The sequence below is a fragment of the Cetorhinus maximus genome, chromosome 23 (genome assembly GCF_964194155.1).
Source record: "Cetorhinus maximus chromosome 23, sCetMax3.hap1.1, whole genome shotgun sequence".
Classification (NCBI taxonomy): domain Eukaryota; kingdom Metazoa; phylum Chordata; class Chondrichthyes; order Lamniformes; family Cetorhinidae; genus Cetorhinus; species Cetorhinus maximus.
In genome coordinates this window covers 27,172,648-27,191,659 of record NC_135901.1, presented here as the reverse complement: position 1 = coordinate 27,191,659, position 19,012 = coordinate 27,172,648, and the positions used below count along the sequence as shown (strand labels likewise).

The window sequence follows — 19,012 nt, the reverse complement described above, 5'->3', positions numbered from 1 at the left end:
GACAACAGATCCTCGAAAAGGGGAAGAGTTGTCGATCTGGCAAGATCATCCTGATCGGAAAAAGCATCCTCGGAAAAGGAGCAAATTCTGAAACACAAGGACCATCCTCAACAGAAGAAACCGACAGCCTCAAATAACACCCTGAACCATATTGGGGCAGCTCAGTCCCATCGGAGAAAAGAATTTTATCACACAAAAAGCCGGCCTCAACGGAAAAGTCCAACAAACTCTAGCAGCAGATTGGATCGATTTTAAGGGTGGGTCCCATTTTAATTGGTTTCTTAGTGTTCGAATATATACAAAATATTTTGGCCAAAAACTTTTCTCAATTTATCAAGATTATTTCCGTTTTTGTCTCCTTTTGTTAAAAAAAACCAGAACTAGACTAACCCACATCCTGAATTCCCTACTGTAACCTCCTCATCAATTTCCTGGACAGGCCTCGAAGGCAAGGTGAACTCTACAATGGGGATGAATTCCATCTCCACTCCCACTGACCCCCACTGACCCAAAAGAGAATTTTGCAACGTCAGTAAGACTAATATATAAAATGATTCAAACGATCCACCGTTTAATGTGATTGGAAGAAGAAGGTGCACCGAAGGGAATTAGGAGATGAGCAGAACAATTAACACGATCAATAAAACCTGCGAACCTCACAGAGGAAACCACAAAAAAACTGGCAACAAATTGAGAAAATTGGGCCAGCGAAACGAGACGAATCCTCATTGAACATTCCACAACAAATCAAAAGGAACGAGATAATGTACAGAAGGAAACCATTCAAACTAATAGATTGGAGGAGGCTGTTTCAAAGGCATCAAACTGGGATAAAAAGAACCTGAAAGAAAAATTTAGCTTCAGAACAATTAATGAAATTTAAAAAACCTGCTTTTGGAAAGTGAGGTGTCCTGTTGTGATGGGTCAGGGTGGGGCGCTGTCCCAGAGCACGAATGGCCAAAGCACACTTCCAACAACTTCACCAGTGAACAGCTGGAAGACGGGCCTGGAACCCCAGAGCCTGAGTTGCCAAGGTCTCAGCACTCAATGGGTCAGGCTTCATCAAAAAGGATTCAAAATAATCCAACAAATCCACCTCAGACAATGATTCTCCAAAGCAGTCCTCGTGACACCGAGACTTTCTCTGTTCCAAGAAAGGAAGATATGTCCGGACTCAGAAAACAAATCAGAGCCAGAATTGACATCACAAACAGTCCTTCCACAATTGCCTCCGTCAATCTAATGAATGGTTGTGTAAAAAAATGTATTCTGACGACTTAATTACAAAACAACTTCCATTAAAAGAACAGGAGTTCGATACAATTAAACATCAAACCACAAAACACGTAATGGAAGCATCCAAACCCGAAAATATTAAACCTCCAACAAAATCTCCTCCTACCAAAGCCACAAAAAGCCCAACCAATCCATTTCGTATCAAATTTCCAAGGGGACCACCAACCTACCATGAAATAATGGGAAACCATTCGAGACCATCAACCCAAGTGAGACAAAGTAAAATCCAATTCCCATCAGCCCGAGGTCAATTACAGACCCCAGCATGTACCCTAAGGAAGGGAGTGCAGCCCAAAACACCGATCAGAGCAGCAACCAATAAAAATGAACCCGATACACGGGCCTCTGGGGGTGGAGACTGGAGTCAGCCACATTTACAGAGAATAACACACAATATCGAACCATCGGTGACTCCGATGCAAACTGTGGAGTCCCCTTTTCTGGAGTTGGGTCCACTCCGGCCACAGGGAGGGGCTCCCAGTGATATTGAAACGAGCATCTTGGCAGCGCCGACGGGACCGGCGAACATAACATATCGAACAATACTTGCTGATCCTGAGCCGAGCACCCGAACAGACCCCACAGAACTGAGAGATTCCCACACCCACACCCCCAACACATTTTCAACACCTGAACAGACCCCACAGAACTTATAGAGATTCCCCCTGCACCCCCCACACATTTTCAACATCTGAACAGACAAGTTGGAATCGAGTGAAACCATTAAAGACCCCAATCCAGGCAACAGATTGGTCCGATGTGGCTCAAGGCTCTGAAGGTAGTGAGACCGATGAAATACAAATACCTGACCAGAAATATGAATCATCTAACTCACTGACCACGACATCGAAATGGAGACCTAGCCAACAAAGTAAAACAATAAACACAGTCAGAAAACACCCCAATTCAAACCAAAAAGTTAATATTTGGACAATAATCCCAGGGAAACTGATACTAATAATAGGGGATTCCAACCTCTCCAGGATTCACAATTGCCCCAGTACAATAACTCAAACTGATTGCTTCCCAGCAGCCAAATGTATACATGTGATGGCGATCTTAGATAAACTGCTGCCCAAACATAAAACAAGTAATAATTTCAGTTGGAATAAATAACCAAACTCAAACACCTCTCACCGCAATTAAACTACTTCAAATACTATGAAAAAAGGTGAAAAATAAATTTCCAAATGCCCAGACCAGGAACTCTGAACTAAACTATAGTAAAAATCTCCCACAATCGCCAAAGGACACAATCATGGAATTAAACCAATATATTAAAGAACAAACATATATCCCAGCAAAACCAAATATATCCTTTGGAGTAGAATCTGACAACATCCATTGGACTCAAAACACAACTAATTCTATTATCAACAGCTGGATGAAGTGTTTAACCTAAAAGGAAATCAAACGCTAGAAAAGGAGCCTCTAAATCTAAAGGAAACAATGATGAACATTTCTAAAACATTTAAACCCACATTAATACAGGAAAAAGTCCAAAACAGAGGCTTAACTTTAGTTCCGGTAGTGAAACAGCATCATATACAAATTCAAACAGACTTAGACACATTTTACAGAAAAATTAAACTTTGAGACTTTTTCAGTGTCTCAATCTCAGATAGGCAGCCATTGACACCCAAATCAGACTGGATTCCACCGAAAAGTAAAATAAACCCAAAAATATTTCATTTCATCAAAACAACCCAATCAGAAACCAAGACGATTCCCCATTGAAAGGATAACCAAAGCCTCACAAGAAGAGAAAAACAAGCACTTGGGTAATTAACATCCCACACAGATATTGTTCTAAAACCAGCGGACAAAGGCTGCAATATTGTTATCGTGGATCGACAACAATACCTTTTTGAAGCTTATAGACAATTGAACAATACAAATTACTATACCAAATAGACTAAACCCACATTATCAAGAAACACAAAAACAGGTTACAGACATACTAATAAGACTTAAAAATTCAAAATACATGAATCAGAAACAAATGGAGTATCTAAGGGGGCAGCACCCACACCTATGAAAAAGTTACATACTTCCCAAAATACATCAACATCCAGATACATGGACAATAGCAGGCTACATACCTCCAGGTAGACCAATTATTTTGGACTGTGGTTGTAAATCATACAAAATAGCAGAATACATCGACTCATATTTAAACTCCTTAGTCCACAAATGTCCAAGATACATGTTATTTTGTAGAAATAGTGAATTCACTTACCATAACCCCAGATAGCATACTATTCACAATGGATATAGACAGTTTATACATAAATATAGAAACTGATCGAGGAATTCTGGCTGTTCAAAATGCCTTTGAGAAATATCCGTAACTGGATAGATCAGACAAAATTATAATCTGATTATTACACCTAGGACTAACCAAGAGTGATTCTGAATTTAACAAAGAAGATTATCTTCACGTTAAAAGGATGGCGATGGGTAAAAAATATTTGCACCGTCGTACGCTAATATATATATGGCGGAATAGGAGGAAACTGTTTTTTAAAAAAAGGTCCCAGGAAACATTTACACTATCATAGATCTTTAGATGATATAAGGGGAGTTTGGTACCATAGCCAGTTAGAATTTGAGGATTTTGTCCACATTCTTAATAATCATCATCCATCTATAAAGATCCAAGTCACAACCAATAAAGAAAAGATTGATTTCCTTGACACAACAGTATTCAAATAATAGCAGGACCCCAAGCCATGCAGACAGCAGCACCTTTGCAAAGAAGGTCTGGAGAGAGATGCAGTGGTTTTTGTCAAGGTTCATCCCGAGCAGTTCTGTGACACAGGACTCTGTGCTCTACGGGCTGTTCCCAGGGACACACATCGAGACAAACATCAACCGCAGCTGGAGGATCATCAACTCGGTGAAAGACGCTCTTTGGTCTGCCCGAAACTTGTTGTTCTTCCAGCGCAAAGAGCTGTCCCCGACCGAGTGTTGCAGACTGGCACATTCCAAGGTCCAGGACTACGTGCTGAGGGACGCACTAAAGCTTGGGGCAGCCGCCACAAAGGCGCAATGGGGAAAGGTCGCTGTCTAAGACCTTTCTGCCATAGTGCACCAAAGGGCTGGAAATTATATAGACCCCTCGGGCTGCATGACTCACATTGAATGTATGCAATGAATACTACATGTATCACAATTGTACTGAAGCACCTCAGAATGCAACATGATCTATGTCGATAACGTGGATCCCACTGCACCGTCTGACTGTCTGTAATGATCATGTTGAAATGTCCGGAATGTTCATTGATTGTATTGAAGCACCTCATGATCTATGTGGAAAACTGGAGATTGCACTTTTTGTGATGGCAATTTTGAAATCTTTTGTAATGTTCTTTCAGATATTTTATGAATAAAGTATGTTTTTCCAAAAAATAGTCAGCAGCGCCTAGAGGAGAGTGTGAGAGGAAGACACTGGGGCAGGCAGTCAGCAGCACTAGAGGAGAGTGTGAGAGGAGGACCCTGGGACAGGCAGTCAGCAGCACCTAGAGGAGAGTGTGAGAAGAGAACCCTGGGGTAGGCAGTCAGCAGCAACTAGAGGAGAGTACGAGAGGAGGACCCTGGGACAGGCAGTCAGCAGCACCTAGAGGAGAGTGTGAGAGGAGGACCCTAGGACAGGCAGTCAGCAGCACCTAGAGGAGAGTGTGAGAGGGGGACATGTTTCTACCTGTCTGAGCTGAAGTGGCCTTTTGGCTAAGATCAAGTGTAGTATCGCTTCTTGGCCTTTTGGCTAAGATCAAGTGTAGTGTTGCAGGGGCGACACCATGGTCCTGCCAAGGCAAGGTCGGGATGGAAGGCCGATAACCAATCGCAATCCAAATCCATACCGTGGATTACCTATCACCGTCCGAGTCACGGTGAACCACAGCGAAGGAGGATCACCTATGGATCGGGGCTTCTTCACCAGGAGGATCCTGTTGAAGGCGTGCGGCTTCCAAGCTACGGAGATCTTCACCCTGCACGACTCCCGCAAAGGTGGTTATTTTGACGTGACGTTCAAGCGAGTGGCAGACTGCGTCCGGCTCCTGAGGGTGTTCGAGGAGAAGAGAGACCTGCCGGAGATGAAGATCCTGACGGCGGAGCCGCACTTTTCTCTGCCGTTGCAACGGGAACGTGAGGTGATGGTGCATGTGTACAACCCCTTCGTCCCTGTCGCCGACGTGGTCACCTTCCTCACCAGGTACTTCGATAAGGTGGGGAGCGGCACCGAGATTCGAGACGACTTGGGGATCTGGACAGGCAAACGCCTGTTTAAGGTCACGCTAAAGACCGATGGTAAGGGAGCCATTTTCCACCCTCCTTCCAGTTTCGCAATCGGGGGAAACCGTGGCTACCTGGTCTACGCTGGGCAACCCAAGCATTGTCGCTCATGCGGCAAGGCTGGCCATGTGGCGGCCAACTGCAGCGCCTCCCTCTGCAAGATCTGCAAACAGGAAGGGCACCAGACAAAAGATTGCAAACAGGCCAAGTGCTGCAACCTGTGTGGCGAGGCAAGTCACCTCTACAGGACCTGCCCCAAACGCTGCCGTACTTACGCACAGGCAGCCAAAGCCGACCAGGGGGAAGCAGAAGAAAGGTTCCGTGTCACTCCAACCACCAAGGCCCCCAGGGAGCTCAACGGGACAAAGGAGGACACAGAGAGAGACAAGGTGGAGAAAGAGATTGAGGCAACAGAGAGCCAATCAACAGCACTACCCCCTGAACCTCCCAGTCCTCAGGACAGCGAATCAATGGAGGAGGAGGCAGCAGTGGAAAAGCAGCAGGGGGAGTGGCGGACGGTGAAGAACAAGAAAAGTAAGAGGGAGCGAAGAAGAAGCAAAGGCGCTTCCCAGAGAAGCGGCAAGAGGCGTCTCCCATCCGACACGGATGACAAGGGCAGCAGCTCTTCGGATGATGAAGTGCCAGAGCGGCACCGACAGAAGAGGCGGCAAAGCTCCAGGGCGTTGGAGGACGAGACACCCGAGCTCCAGAAAATTGGAGACAACAAGGAGACCAGCGCACCCCAACTTTGCCTGCAACCTGAGGAGGCCAGTGCACCACAGCCCCTGGAATCTGGGAGCAGTGAGGCAATCATCGCACCCCAGCTCCAGGAAGCCGGGAACAGCAACCCCCCAGAGGGGGTGAGTTTTGGAGAAGCTTCTCCAGCAAAGGTCATCTCAAAACCCGCTCACTACGTGAACCTCCAGATGCCACTGGAGCAGAACACGGCCAAGGAGATCTACCTCAGCCCATCCAAAGTGAAGGAATTTGAGCTCACTACGGGTATGAAGGAGCAGACTAAAGGTCTGGGACTCTCAGAGACAGTGGGTTTGGTAGGAGAATAAATGCTTTAATATGGGTTTAAAGATTGTATCCATAAATGTGCGTAGCATTAAATCTACTACGCGATGTGTTGCGACCTTGGACTACCTAGCCAAGGTCAAAGCTGACCTGTTGTTTCTGCAGGAGTGTGCGATACCGCACCTCAGCTCCTACAGGCAATGGTCACGATGGTGGTCCCACGGGCCATCGATCTGGTCGGGCGGAAACGACTCTCGTTCCTCCGGCCTGGGTATTCTGCTGCGGGGAGGCAACTTCACCGTCTCCGAGGTCAAGGAGGTGGTGGGCGGGCGACTCCTGGTAGCAGACGTAATGTACAAGAACGCTCCACTCCGGTTAATTAACGTGTACGGCCCGGCACAAGGGGCTGAGCGGCTGGAGGTTTTTCAGCAGCTCCCACTGCTGCTGGCGACCTCCAGGCCGGTCATTCTGGGCGGGGACTTCAACTGCATCATCGATGCGGCTGGACGATCCGGCAGGGCCGGAAGCAGATTGGACGCTACGTCCAGATCCCTGATGGAAACAGTTAAGGATGCCAAGCTGCACGACGTCTTCAGCAACCCTGCAGACGGAGCGCAGCGTAGATACACCTGGTCGCGGCCAGACGGGTCCATTCGTTCCAGGATAGACTTCCTGTTTGTGTCCCGTGCATTCACAGTCAGATCCACCGAGGTCAAGCCGGTGTTCTTCTCTGACCACTGCCTCCTACTGGCGGACTGCCACTTGGAGACGGACCTGAGGGTGGGCAGGGGGGCATGGAAGCTAAATGTGCAACTGCTGACCCCAGAGAACATTGAGGAGCTCAAGAGGGATTACAAAGGTTGGAGAACCGTGAAACCCCTCTTTGAGTCCCTGACACACTGGTGGGAAGTGATCAAGGGAAGCATCAAGAGGTTTTTCATCCGCAAAGGCACCCAGAAAGCTAGAAAGGAACAGAGGGAAATGTCCCGACTCCAGGAAAAGATGCAGAATCTGCTCCGGCTGCAGTCGATGGGGGTCGATGTCAAGGAGGAGCTCCAAGAGGTGAAGGGCCAGCAAGCCTCGCACTTTGCCTCGGAGGCCTCCAAGATCATCTTCCGTTCCAGAGTCCGCTCCGTGGAGCAGGATGAGACGTGCTCACGTTTCTTCTTCCAAAAGGTACACAGAGAGCGCTCTGTGATCAGCAGCCTGAAGGAAGAAGACGGCTCAGTAAAGTCATCACGGTCCGACATTCTGAGGATCAGCAAATCCTTTTATGCCGGACTGTATGACGTGAAGCCCACGGACAGCACGGCCTCCCAGTCCTTCCTGTCCTCTATCACGGAGGTCTTAGACCACAGTACGCGGGAGAGCCTAGACAAACCGCTAACTCCTGACGAACTGACTAAGGCCCTCGAGTCCTTCGAGAAGAGTAAAACCCCCGGAAGCGACGGCCTGCCGGCGGAGTTGTATTCGGCTCTGTGGGACTTGATCGGCCCGGACCTGCTAGAAGTGTACGAGAGTATGCTCCTGGCCGGCAGCATGTCAGAATCCATGAGGAAAGGCATCATCACCCTCATCTACAAGCACAAGGGGGAAAGGGAGGAAATTAGAAATTGGCGACCCATTTCACTGTTGAATGTGGACTATAAGATTCTGTCCAAGGTCATCGCCAACCGGGTCAAATCCGCTCTGGAATTGGTGATTCACCCTGACCAGACCTGCTCTGTGCCAGGCAGGAAGATCTCTGACAGCCTCGCGCTGCTCAGGGATACGATTGCCTATGTACAGGACAGGGGTGTGGATACCTGCCTCATCAGCTTGGATCAGGAGAAGGCCTTTGACAGAATATTGCACACCTACATGGGGGATGTGCTCTCCAAAATGGGCTTTGGGGAGGGAATTCGAAATTGGATCCAACTGCTCTACACTAACATCAGTAGCGCAGTCTCAATCAATGGGTGGGAAACAGATAGCTTTCCGATCAAATCTGGAGTCAGGCAGGGCTGTCCTCTCTCGCCTGTCCTTTTCGTGTGCTGCATAGAACCCTTTGCCGAGTCCATCAGGAAGGATCCGGGCATAAGAGGAGTGACGATCCCAGGCAGTGGAGGCACTCAGGTAAAAGCCTCCCTGTACATGGACGACGTCGCCGTCTTCTGCTCGGATCCGCTGTCGGTGCGCAGACTGATGCACGTCTGCGACCAGTTCGAACTGGCCTCGGGAGCCAAGGTAAATCGTGGGAAGAGCGAGGCCATGTTCTTTGGGAACTGGGCTGACCGATCCTTTGTCCCCTTCACTGTCAGGGCTGACGGCCTGAAGGTGCTGGGGATATGGTTCGGAGGGACCGGGGCATGCGTTAGAAACTGGAAGGAGCGAGTGGCTATGGTGAAGAGGAAACTGGGCATGTGGGAGCGACGCTCCCTCTCCATTGCGGGTAAGAACCTGGTCATCAGGTGTGAGGTACTCTCGCTGTTGCTGTACGTGGCGCAGGTCTGGCCCATTCCACACTCCTGCGCGATGGCGATCACTCGAGCCATCTTCCGCTTTATCTGGAGGTCGAAAATGGATCGTGTCTGCAGGGACGCGATGTACAAGCCTCTAGATAAAGGGGGAAAAAACGTGCCCAACATCGCCCTCATACTGATGGCCACCTTTGTGTGTGGCTGCATCAAGCGGTGCGTAGACCCTCAGTACGCAAACACCAAGTGTCACTACGTGCTGAGGTTCTACCTGTCCCCGGTGTTGCGAAGGATGGGTCTGGCCACGCTGCCGCGGAACGCTCCAAGTAGTTGGACCGTGCCGTACCACCTGTCCCTGGTGGAAAAATTTATGCAGAAAAACACCTTTGACCACAAGTCCATCAGGCAGTGGTCAGCACGTAACGTCCTAGAGGCCCTGAGGGATAAGGAGAGGGTGGACCCTGTGGGATGGTTCCCCGAGCAGACTGTCAAAGTCATTTGGCAGAATGCCTCATCGCCAGAACTTTCCAACAAGCACCAAGACGTAGCTTGGCTGGTGGTGAGAAAGGCCCTCCCCGTCAGATCCTTCCTACACGCCAGGAGTCTCACCCCCTCTGCACGATGCCCTCGAGGTGGCTGTGGTGGGGAAGAGACCGTTGTTCACCTCCTTGTGGATTGTGCCTTTGCAAAGAAAGTCTGGAGAGAGATGCAGTGGTTGCTGTCGAGGTTCATCCCGAGCAGTTCTGTGACACAGGACTCTGTGCTCTACGGGCTGTTCCCAGGGACACACACCGAGACAAACATCGACTGCAGCTGGAGGATCATCAACTCGGTGAAAGACGCGCTTTGGTCTGCCCGAAACTTGTTGGTCTTCCAGCACAAAGAGTTGTCCCCGACCGATTGTTGCGGACTGGCACAATCCAAAGTCCAGGACTACGTGCTGAGGGACGCACTAAAGCTTGGGGCAGCTGCCGCAAAGGCGCAATGGGGAAGGGTCGCTGTCTAAGACCTTTCTACCACAGCGCACCGAGAGACTGGGAACTGTTTAGAGCCCCTCGGGCTGTACAGATCAAAATGAAAGGCTGTAAATGATTGTAATATTGTTTGTACTGATGCACCTGGTGATACATTTTGTAAAAGTTTAACCTGGATTGTACCCTTGTAATGTTGTTTTTGAAATGGTTTTGAATGTGATTGAAGATTTTTTATGAATAAAGTATATTTTTACAAAAAAAAAAAAAAAAAATCTGTTCTTATCAGTTTAAAGCTGCCGCAAAGGCGCAATGGGGAAGGGTCGCTGTCTAAGACCTTTCTACCACAGCGCACCGAGAGACTGGGAACTGTTTAGAGCCCCTCGGGCTGTACAGATCAAAATGAAAGGCTGTAAATGATTGTAATATTGTTTGTACTGATGCACCTGGTGATACATTTTGTAAAAGTTTAACCTGGATTGTACCCTTGTAATGTTGTTTTTGAAATGGTTTTGAATGTGATTGAAGATTTTTTATGAATAAAGTATATTTTTACAATAAAAAAAAAGTCTGAGCTGAAGTGTGCCGTCAAAAGGAAAGCAGGTAGGTGATTGATCGGTATCTCTTTTGTGTCTCTTTTGATTGGCCAAGTGGTTGAAATCAGAAGACGTTGTTACAGCTGAAGAGTACAGTTAAGAAATTCACTTTTAAAATTTAACATCCAAATTAATTAGTTAAATAGAATAGAGATGGCTGGGCAGGCGATGTGTTGCAGCTGCAGTATGTGGGTGCTGGTGGACACCGGTACGATCCACGGTGACCACATCTGCAGCAAGTATTGGCTGCTCGAGGAACTTCGGCTCAGAGCTGATGAGCTGGGGTCCGAGCTGCGGACACTGTGACACATCAGGGAGGGGGAGAGTTACCTGGACACTATGTTCCAGGAGACAGTCACACCCCTTAGATTAATTACATCAAATTTAGACCGTGATCAGGGACAGGAGGGTGTGACTGTGAGTGAGGCAGGTGTGGGGATCCAAAATTTAGCTTTGGAGGAGCCTCAGGCAGTGCCATTGTCCAATAGGTACGAGGTTCCTGCTCCTGGTGTGGACGAGGTCACAGACTGCAGGAAGGATGGGTGAACTGACCACAGCACCGTGGTACAGAGCACCATTGAAGTGGGGGGAGAAAAGAGAAATGTAATAGGGGATAGCATAGTGAGGGGAATAGGTACTGTTCTCTGCAGCAAAGACAGAGAATCCCAAAGGCTGTGTTGCCTTCCTGATGTCAAGGTTAAGGACATCTGTTCTGGGCTGGAGAGGAGCTTGGAGTGGGAGGGGAAAGATCCAGTTGTTGTGGTCCACATAGGTACCAATGACATAGGTTGGACCAGGAAAGAGGTTCTGCTGAGGGACTACGAACAGCTCAGGGCTAAAACTTGGCAGATGGAGTTTAATGTAGGAAAGTGTGAGGTCATGCACTTTGGTGGGAAGAATCAAAAGGCAGACTATTATTTAAATGGAGAGAGACTCCAAAAAAGTGCATCACAGAGGGATCTGGGTGTTCTTGTGCATGAAACTCAAAAAGTTTGGATGCAGACGCAGCAAGTAATTAAGGAGGCAAACGGAATTTTGGCCTGTATTGCTGGGGGTTGGAGCTTAAAAATAGGGAAGTCTTGTTCCAACTGTACAGGGTGTAGGTGAGGCTGCACCTGGAGTACTGTGAACAGTTTTGGTCCCCGTATTTAAGAAAAGATATACTGGCATTGGAGGCAGTTCAAAAGAGATTCACTAGGCTGATTCCTGGGATGAATGGGTTGACTTATCAAGAACAGCTAAACAGGTTAGGCCTTTATTTGTTTAGAAGAATGAGGGGTGATCTTATTGAAACGTACAAGATTCTGAGGGGGCTTGACAGGGTAGATGTTGAGAAGATGGTTCCACTAGTGGGGGAATCTCGAACTAGGGAACGTAGTTACAGAATAAGGGGACAATCACTTATAACTGAGATGCGAAGGAATTTCTTCTCTCTGAGGGTAGTGAATGTCTGGAATTCTCTACCCCAGAGAGTTGTGGAGGCTAGATCACTGAAAGTATTGAAAGAGGAGGCAGATAGACTTTTGAAATATCGGAGGGGTTGAGGGCTATGAGGAGCTGGCACGAAAGAGGAGTTGAGGCCTGGGGCAGATCAGCCATGATCTTATCAAATGGTGGGGCAGGCGTGAGTGGGTGAATGGCCTACTCCTGCTCCTATATCTTATGTTCTTAAACCTAACGCCTTTATCCTTTTATGTTTTAAACCCGCCAGAGAACCTGTCTTCTATTAACATTTGCCCAGCTGAATTAAAACATCGACACACACACAGACACACAGCCTTCTTCACAAAATAACAAAAAAAATATTCTTGGGGAATATTGTAAGAGAAACCTCATTCCTCACACTATGGGGACCACTGGGAATTTCTTCCATTCGCTTAAAGCTGGGCAAATTGTCCAACTTCTTTTCTCCTCACACGAACTGAAGTGAGCAGTGGCCTACGGAAGATTAAATCTGTAACTGTCTTCTATGAGAAACAACCAGATAAATTCACAGAAATACCTTCTAACCTGTACAGCCCATCTCCATGACAAAGTGGCATGCTTTGGGAAGTTCCAAACAGAAATGCAAACTAAATAGTTTTTGCCTTTAAAACACCCTTTGATATTATAATCCATATGAAATATGAACCAATATATTTGCAATAAGGTTCAAAGAGCATCAGCCCACTGGAAGCAAGTCATGAGACCAGCCAGTCCAGCAGAAAGAAACCCTCTGACCCTCCCACTTCACCAAGTGTCAGAATGAACATGGTTCAGCCCTGGACGTGATGAACAGCAGCAATAACAGCAGAATCCAACCACTATAATCACCTGTGTCCTCAGTGGTTTCTCAGCAAGTGGGGCGAATGAGTGAATACCTCCCCACACTCAGAGCAGGTGAACGGCCTCTCCCCACTGTGAGTTTGCTCGTTTTGCATAAGATTCGATGAGTGTTTGAACAGCTTTCCACACCTGGAGCAGGCGATTGGCCTCTCCCCAGTGTGAACTCGCTGGTTTATCTTCAGTTGGGATAACTGACTGAATTCTTTCTCACACTCAGAGCAGGTGAACGGCCTCTCCCCAGTGTGAAGTCGCTGGTGTGTCCGCAGGTTGGATAAACAAGAGAATCCCTTCCCGCAGTCAGAGCAGGTGAACGGCCTCTCCCCGGTGTGAATCCGCTGGTGTGTCTTCAGGTTGGATGAATCACTGAATCCCTTCCCACACACGGAGCAGATGAATGGTCTCTCCTCGGTGTGAACTCGCTGGTGTGTCTTCAGGTTGGATGACCAAGTGAATCTCTTCCCACACTCAGAGCAGGTGAAGGGCCTCTCCTCAGTGTGAACACGTTGGTGTATCTGCAGGTTGGATAGGCAAGTGAATCCCTTTCCACACTCAGGGCAGGTGAATGGCCTCTCCCCGGTGTGAACTCGTTGATGTGTCCGCAGATTGGATGCATCACTGAATCCCTTCTCACACACAGAGCAGGTGAATGGCCTCTCCCCAGTGTGAACCCGCTGGTGTGTCTGCAGGCTGGATAACTGAGTAAATCCCTTCCCACACTCAAAACAGATGAACGGCCTCTCCCCAGTGTGAATGCGTCGATGAATCTCTAGCGCAGAGGGAGATTTGAATCCCTTCCCACAGTCCCCACATTTCCACAGTTTCTCCATGGTGCGTGTGACCTTGTGTCTCTCCAGGTTTGACGATCAGTTGGAGCCTCATCCAAACACTGAACGCGTGTACAGTCTCTCCCCACTGTGAACGGTGTGATGTTTTTTCAGGCTGTGTAACTGATGAAAGCTCTTTCCACAGTGCATTGGAACCCTCTTGCTCGGGTGTCTGTGCCTCGGGCCTTTTCCAATCACACTGATGTTTAAAATCGATGAAATTCAGTTCCCAGGAATCAACTGACTTTGTCAGATCTTAACATGATGGTCGGCTTGGGATTTTTGTCTGCACATCCTCCCTTTCTAATGTCCTGTAAAAGAAGTTTACAAAGGTTATCACTGTCAGCACAGGATAGAAATTCAGAACAGGCAATTCTCGTCTCTATGGAACATCCTTTCCTCTCTTATTCCCCAAAAGCTGTAAATCTCCATCCCACGCACTCTTCCTCCATTCTCATTCTGCTTGTCGAGAGACACATGCTCACTGCTTCTACAGATACATTTAGTGGACTCAAAATGTGTGTAGTATACAAGTCTGTATAACTTGATGAGAGGTACCTCGGGGATGTGAGGGTGAACTTTATTTGGACAATGATTCTTCATCATCTGGAACTCTCTGTCTATTACGATGCTGGAAACAGAGACAATCAATGATTTCAAATGAAAATTGGATGGGCACTTGAAGGAAATAAACTTACAGGTGAACGGCGGGGGTTGGGGAGAGGGGGAATGGGACGGACTGGATTGTTCTCCAGAGAGTTGACATGTACTCAAGTTGTCGAATGGACTCCTTCTGTGTTCTAATGACGCTCTGACTGGGAATATATAAGGTAGCTACCGTAATATATTTCAGGACTAGAAATAAGAATACATGAAGTTTAAATGGCCATAAATAACATATCTTATCGGTGCCATATAACAACACTAGACATATCTCTGTCCTATATTAATTTACTGTCCCCTTCAATATCAGCCATCTCCTGGGGAAACCACCCCTTTCATTGTGAACATGAGGAAAGAGACCATCCTTTTAGCCAGACAAATAAATGTGTCAAGCTGAGGGAGCAAAGGATGTCAATGTCTTTAAGTGAGAGAGAGAGACCTGGGCCAACCTTTCCAGAGTCTGCACCCTCCCTGGATTCACTTCCTTTCCCTTCAGTTCCTGCAAGTCAACAATTTCCCCCCAGAATGAGAAAAGAAATGGAAAGGGGGAGAAAAGAAAGTGTTTTACTCACAGATGTTGGACACAGGAGGAAGTTTTAGTCAGTGAAGCTCAATCTTCATTCACACAAAACCCGCGCTCTGATTGGCTGGAGGACCAGAGTTCTCCCGGTGCTGCAGACTTACCATTGGTCAATTCCCCACCTGAAGACAATAAGGGGCGGAACCCCACCTGGGAGAGACTTTGCCCCTCCCCCCCACCCCCCCACCCCACCCCCAAGCCGCGCTGAGCTGTTGTCCAATGGGAAAGGCTGGAACACGGAACAGACAATGGTCCCTCGGTCAATCAGAGCGCGGGCTTTGCGCCGATCCCAACCTCACCCCCCGCACATGCGCATTCATGCCAAAAACCCACAGGCTCACATGCGCAGTCCATCGTCTCCCCAGCACATGCGCAGCTTCCCCACTCCCTTGGACATGTGCAGTCCCGGGCCGCCCGCCCACGCGGCGGATAGAGCGGCTTCCCCAGCGCGGCGGATTGTGGGAGCTGCGGCCGCCATTACTCATCCGGGGCCCAGTCTCCAAAATCCTGGGACTGGGATGGAAAGTGGGGGTGAGGGCGGGGGTGAGGGTGGGGATGGGAGGCCCAGTGGCCCCACCCTGACGCAAAGTACATGTGGGTAGCCACTGGATTTGATTGTGACACCCCCTTAGCAAAAGAGTTTGTTAACTTCAGGCGTAAAGATTTAGACACTTGGGTGACATATCGGGGAGGGCAATAGGTGAGTGTGGAACTGAAGCAGAAAGTCAGCACCTTCGGGGGAGGAGAAATGGGGATAAAGCAGGAGGGTAGTAGGATGATAGTAGGATCAATAGGGAGGAGGGAGTGTGTGAGGGGCAGAGGTTTATAGTTTGAGATGGAATGTGAGTTTCTATCACGTAATCATGACCTTGTACAACTTCATCAAACGTTTGTCAAATTTTGTTTCAGCATGATCCTGTGAAACACCACGTGACGTCATATTATGTTAAAGGAGCAGCATAAATACACATGGTTGTTTTATTCAGGGCTGCCACTTGAACTCCCCCACTGCCCCCAACTCCAAGACCCCTATCATGAACAATCTGATCAACTGTCTCATTCTCACAGCATAGCCCAGCACAGTGCACCAATTCAAACTGAATCTTTTGTTGGACAGTTTGTTAATTTCAGGTGGAAAGATTCAGACACCTGGGTGAAATATTGGGGACCGAAAGAGGTGAGTGTGAAACTGAGCCTCAGAATCAGCACCTTCAGGGGAGGAGAATTGGGGAAAAAGCAGGAGGAAGATCATCGAATGAATTAGGGTTACAATCAATAGAGAGGAGGAAGTGTGTGGGTGACAGAGATTTATAGTTTGAGAGGGATAAATATGTTTCATGAGAACTAGAATTCTCAGTTCCAAATTTCTTATCATGTACTGACAGCGATGACTTGATGATATCAACCCTATCGCCCCCTGTCATAATCTTAAAGTCTTCTATCAGGTCAGCCCTCAGCCTCTCTTTTCTAGAGAAAATATTCCCAGCCTGTTCAATCTATCCTGTAACTTAAACACTCTCAGTTCTGGTATCATCTCTGTGAATCTTTCTTGCACCTTCTCGAGGCTCTCTCTCAGTGTTAAAGGGGTATGTACATAAAATTGGTTGCAGGTGCCTAATGACTGAGTTCCAAATTGAACCCCTAAATTTGAAATTGACCCTCTCAAATGCATTAATTTGAAAGAGGCTTAACCATCAGGAAAGAGCGGACTCTGAAATAACAAATTATATCAATGATCATTTAAAGAAAAAGGCATACTTCTGAAATACACCATCGACTTTCCCCACCTCAATTGTGCGATCACCCCAGGTAGAAGTGTGAATCTTCCTCAGGTTCCTGAACCAACAGGGATTTCCCACAATCCTGCCCCAGGGGTCACTCAGTACCTCCACCACTGGAGTCCAACTCGCAAACCCAAGATGGTTCTCAAAACCAAATTTTCATCCTTAAATTAACATTACCACATCTCGAAAGAGGCTTGTTGTCATTAGACCATTGATCATTGTTGTTACTGGGTTAATTTTATTGGATTTAATCATTTTAGTACAATGTTCCATGGAGCAGAACAATGGAACCATTGCTGCATCCAGAGAGAACTACAGGAAGGCTGTTGACTATAATCAGCCATGCAAGGCTTTGTTCGATGTTTAAATATAGAGGAGTGGAGATATTGTTATATCGGTAACACAGAGCTGAACAGAAACCCATCTATTTAAATACAGATACAGGGAAGAGGCTGAAATGAAATCTGCCCCTTTTAACCTGCACAAAAGCAGGAGCCTCAGATTCCCAGGCTGCAGAAGGAGTCCATTCGGCCCATCGTGTCACTGCCATCTCTTTGAAAGGACTCTCTGATTCATCCAACTGCTCTGCTCTTTCCCCACAGCCCTGCAAATTCTTCCCCTTCAAGTATCTACTCTTTTGGAAGATACTATTGACTCACTTTCTGTTGAAGAGCCTGCCAACTCCTCTCACCACTTTCCCTAAAGTGCAGAAATCTAATAATTTCTGTCCTCGGCCTGCTGCAACGTTCCCGAGAAGCGCAACACAAGCTGGACGAACAGCATCTAATCCTCCGATTAGGCACTTTACAGCCTTCTGGACTCAACATTGAGTTCAACGACTTCAGACCATCAACTCTGTCCTCTGTTTTGATCTTTTTTTGCCAAGTGCCAGTCTGCATCTTGTTTTCATGTTTTTGCTTTCAGACAGAGCTGTCCTTTATTCTGCCATTAACACTTACACTGGGCCAATGCTTTGTTTCTTTACTACATCCATTACCTCCCTTTGTCTTTTGTTCCAATACATTTTTGTTATTTAATCTCGCCTGCCCTCTAACCAATCCCTGACTTTCCCTTTTGTTCTACTGGACCCTCCCCCCTTTCTCAACAGCATCAAACCCATCACATTTCTCCCTCTCTGAAGTTCTGAGGAAGAGTCATGTTGGACTCGAAACGTTAACTCTGTTTCTCTCACCAAAGAGGCTCCCAGACCTGCTGACTTTTTCCAACACTTTCAGTATTTATTTTAGATCTACCTGTTGTGGTAGGAAAAACACTATTTACTATCCAGGATAAAATAAATGTCCTTCATCAGCTTTTGTGGATCATTTCAGTGGAAATGTGCACTCCCAGGCTCAAAGAGCATCAGCCACTGGAAGCAAAGTTGTGAGACTGGCCAGTCCATCAGAATGAAACCCTCCAACCCTCCCACTTCACCCAGTGTCAGAATTAACATGGTTCAGTCCTGGATGGGATTAACAGCAGCAACAACAGCAGAATCCAACCCCTGGAATCACTTGTGAACTCGTTGGTGCCTCAACAGGTGGGATGACCGAGTGAATCCCTTCCCACACTCAGAGCAGGTGAACAGTCTCTCCCTGGTGTGAACTCGCTGGTGTCTCAGCAGAGTGGATGAATTACTGAATCCCTTCTCGCATTGAGAGCAGGTGAATGGTCTCTCCCCAGTGTGAACTCGCTGGTGTTTATGTAGGATGGATGAATTACTGAATCCTTTTCCACATTCAGAACAGGTGAACGGCCTCTCCCCAGTGTGAATTCACTGGTGTATCTGCAGGTTGGATGAATGACTGAATATCTTCCCACACTTGGAGCAGGTGAATGGTGTCTCCCCGGTGTGAACTCGCTTGTGTTTATGCAGGTTGGATGAATGACTGAATGCCTTCCCACACTCAGAACAGGAGACTGGTGTCTCCCAGTGTGAACTCGCTGGTGTTGCAGCAGGTTGGATGAATCAATAAATGCCTTCCCACACTCAGAGCAGGTGAATGGTCTCTCCCCAGTGTGAATTCAGTTGTGTTTATGCAGGTCGGATGAATTACTGAATCCCTTCCCACATTCAGAACAGATAAATGGCCTCTCCCCAGTGCGAATTCGCTGGTGTGACTCCAGGCTGGATAACTGACTGAACCCATTCCCACATACAGAGCAGGTGAACGGCCTCTCCCCAGTGTGAACTCACTGTT

General features: G+C 47.5%; 6 protein-coding genes across 6 annotated transcripts in view; 5 read left to right on the top strand and 1 right to left on the bottom strand.

The window, feature by feature from the left end:
- LOC144697423 (uncharacterized) overlaps nucleotides 1-19,012 on the top strand; it is a 512,621-nt gene that overhangs the window by 66,052 nt on the left and 427,557 nt on the right. The gene's annotated exons all lie outside the window — the stretch shown is intronic.
- Nucleotides 1-19,012, top strand: part of LOC144697125 (uncharacterized) — a 195,062-nt gene that overhangs the window by 31,628 nt on the left and 144,422 nt on the right. The gene's annotated exons all lie outside the window — the stretch shown is intronic.
- The window catches only part of LOC144697419 (uncharacterized), a 172,942-nt gene that overhangs the window by 42,267 nt on the left and 111,663 nt on the right, over nucleotides 1-19,012 (top strand). The window lies entirely within an intron of this gene.
- LOC144697925 (uncharacterized) overlaps nucleotides 1-19,012 on the top strand; it is a 203,828-nt gene that overhangs the window by 127,667 nt on the left and 57,149 nt on the right. The gene's annotated exons all lie outside the window — the stretch shown is intronic.
- The window catches only part of LOC144697214 (uncharacterized), a 129,656-nt gene that overhangs the window by 97,270 nt on the left and 13,374 nt on the right, over nucleotides 1-19,012 (top strand). The gene's annotated exons all lie outside the window — the stretch shown is intronic.
- LOC144697380 (uncharacterized) overlaps nucleotides 1-19,012 on the bottom strand; it is a 48,495-nt gene that overhangs the window by 22,926 nt on the left and 6,557 nt on the right. Inside the window, 1 exon segment of the mRNA XM_078569358.1 lies at nucleotides 13,276-13,724. Coding sequence (XP_078425484.1) covers nucleotides 13,276-13,724 — 449 coding nt within the window.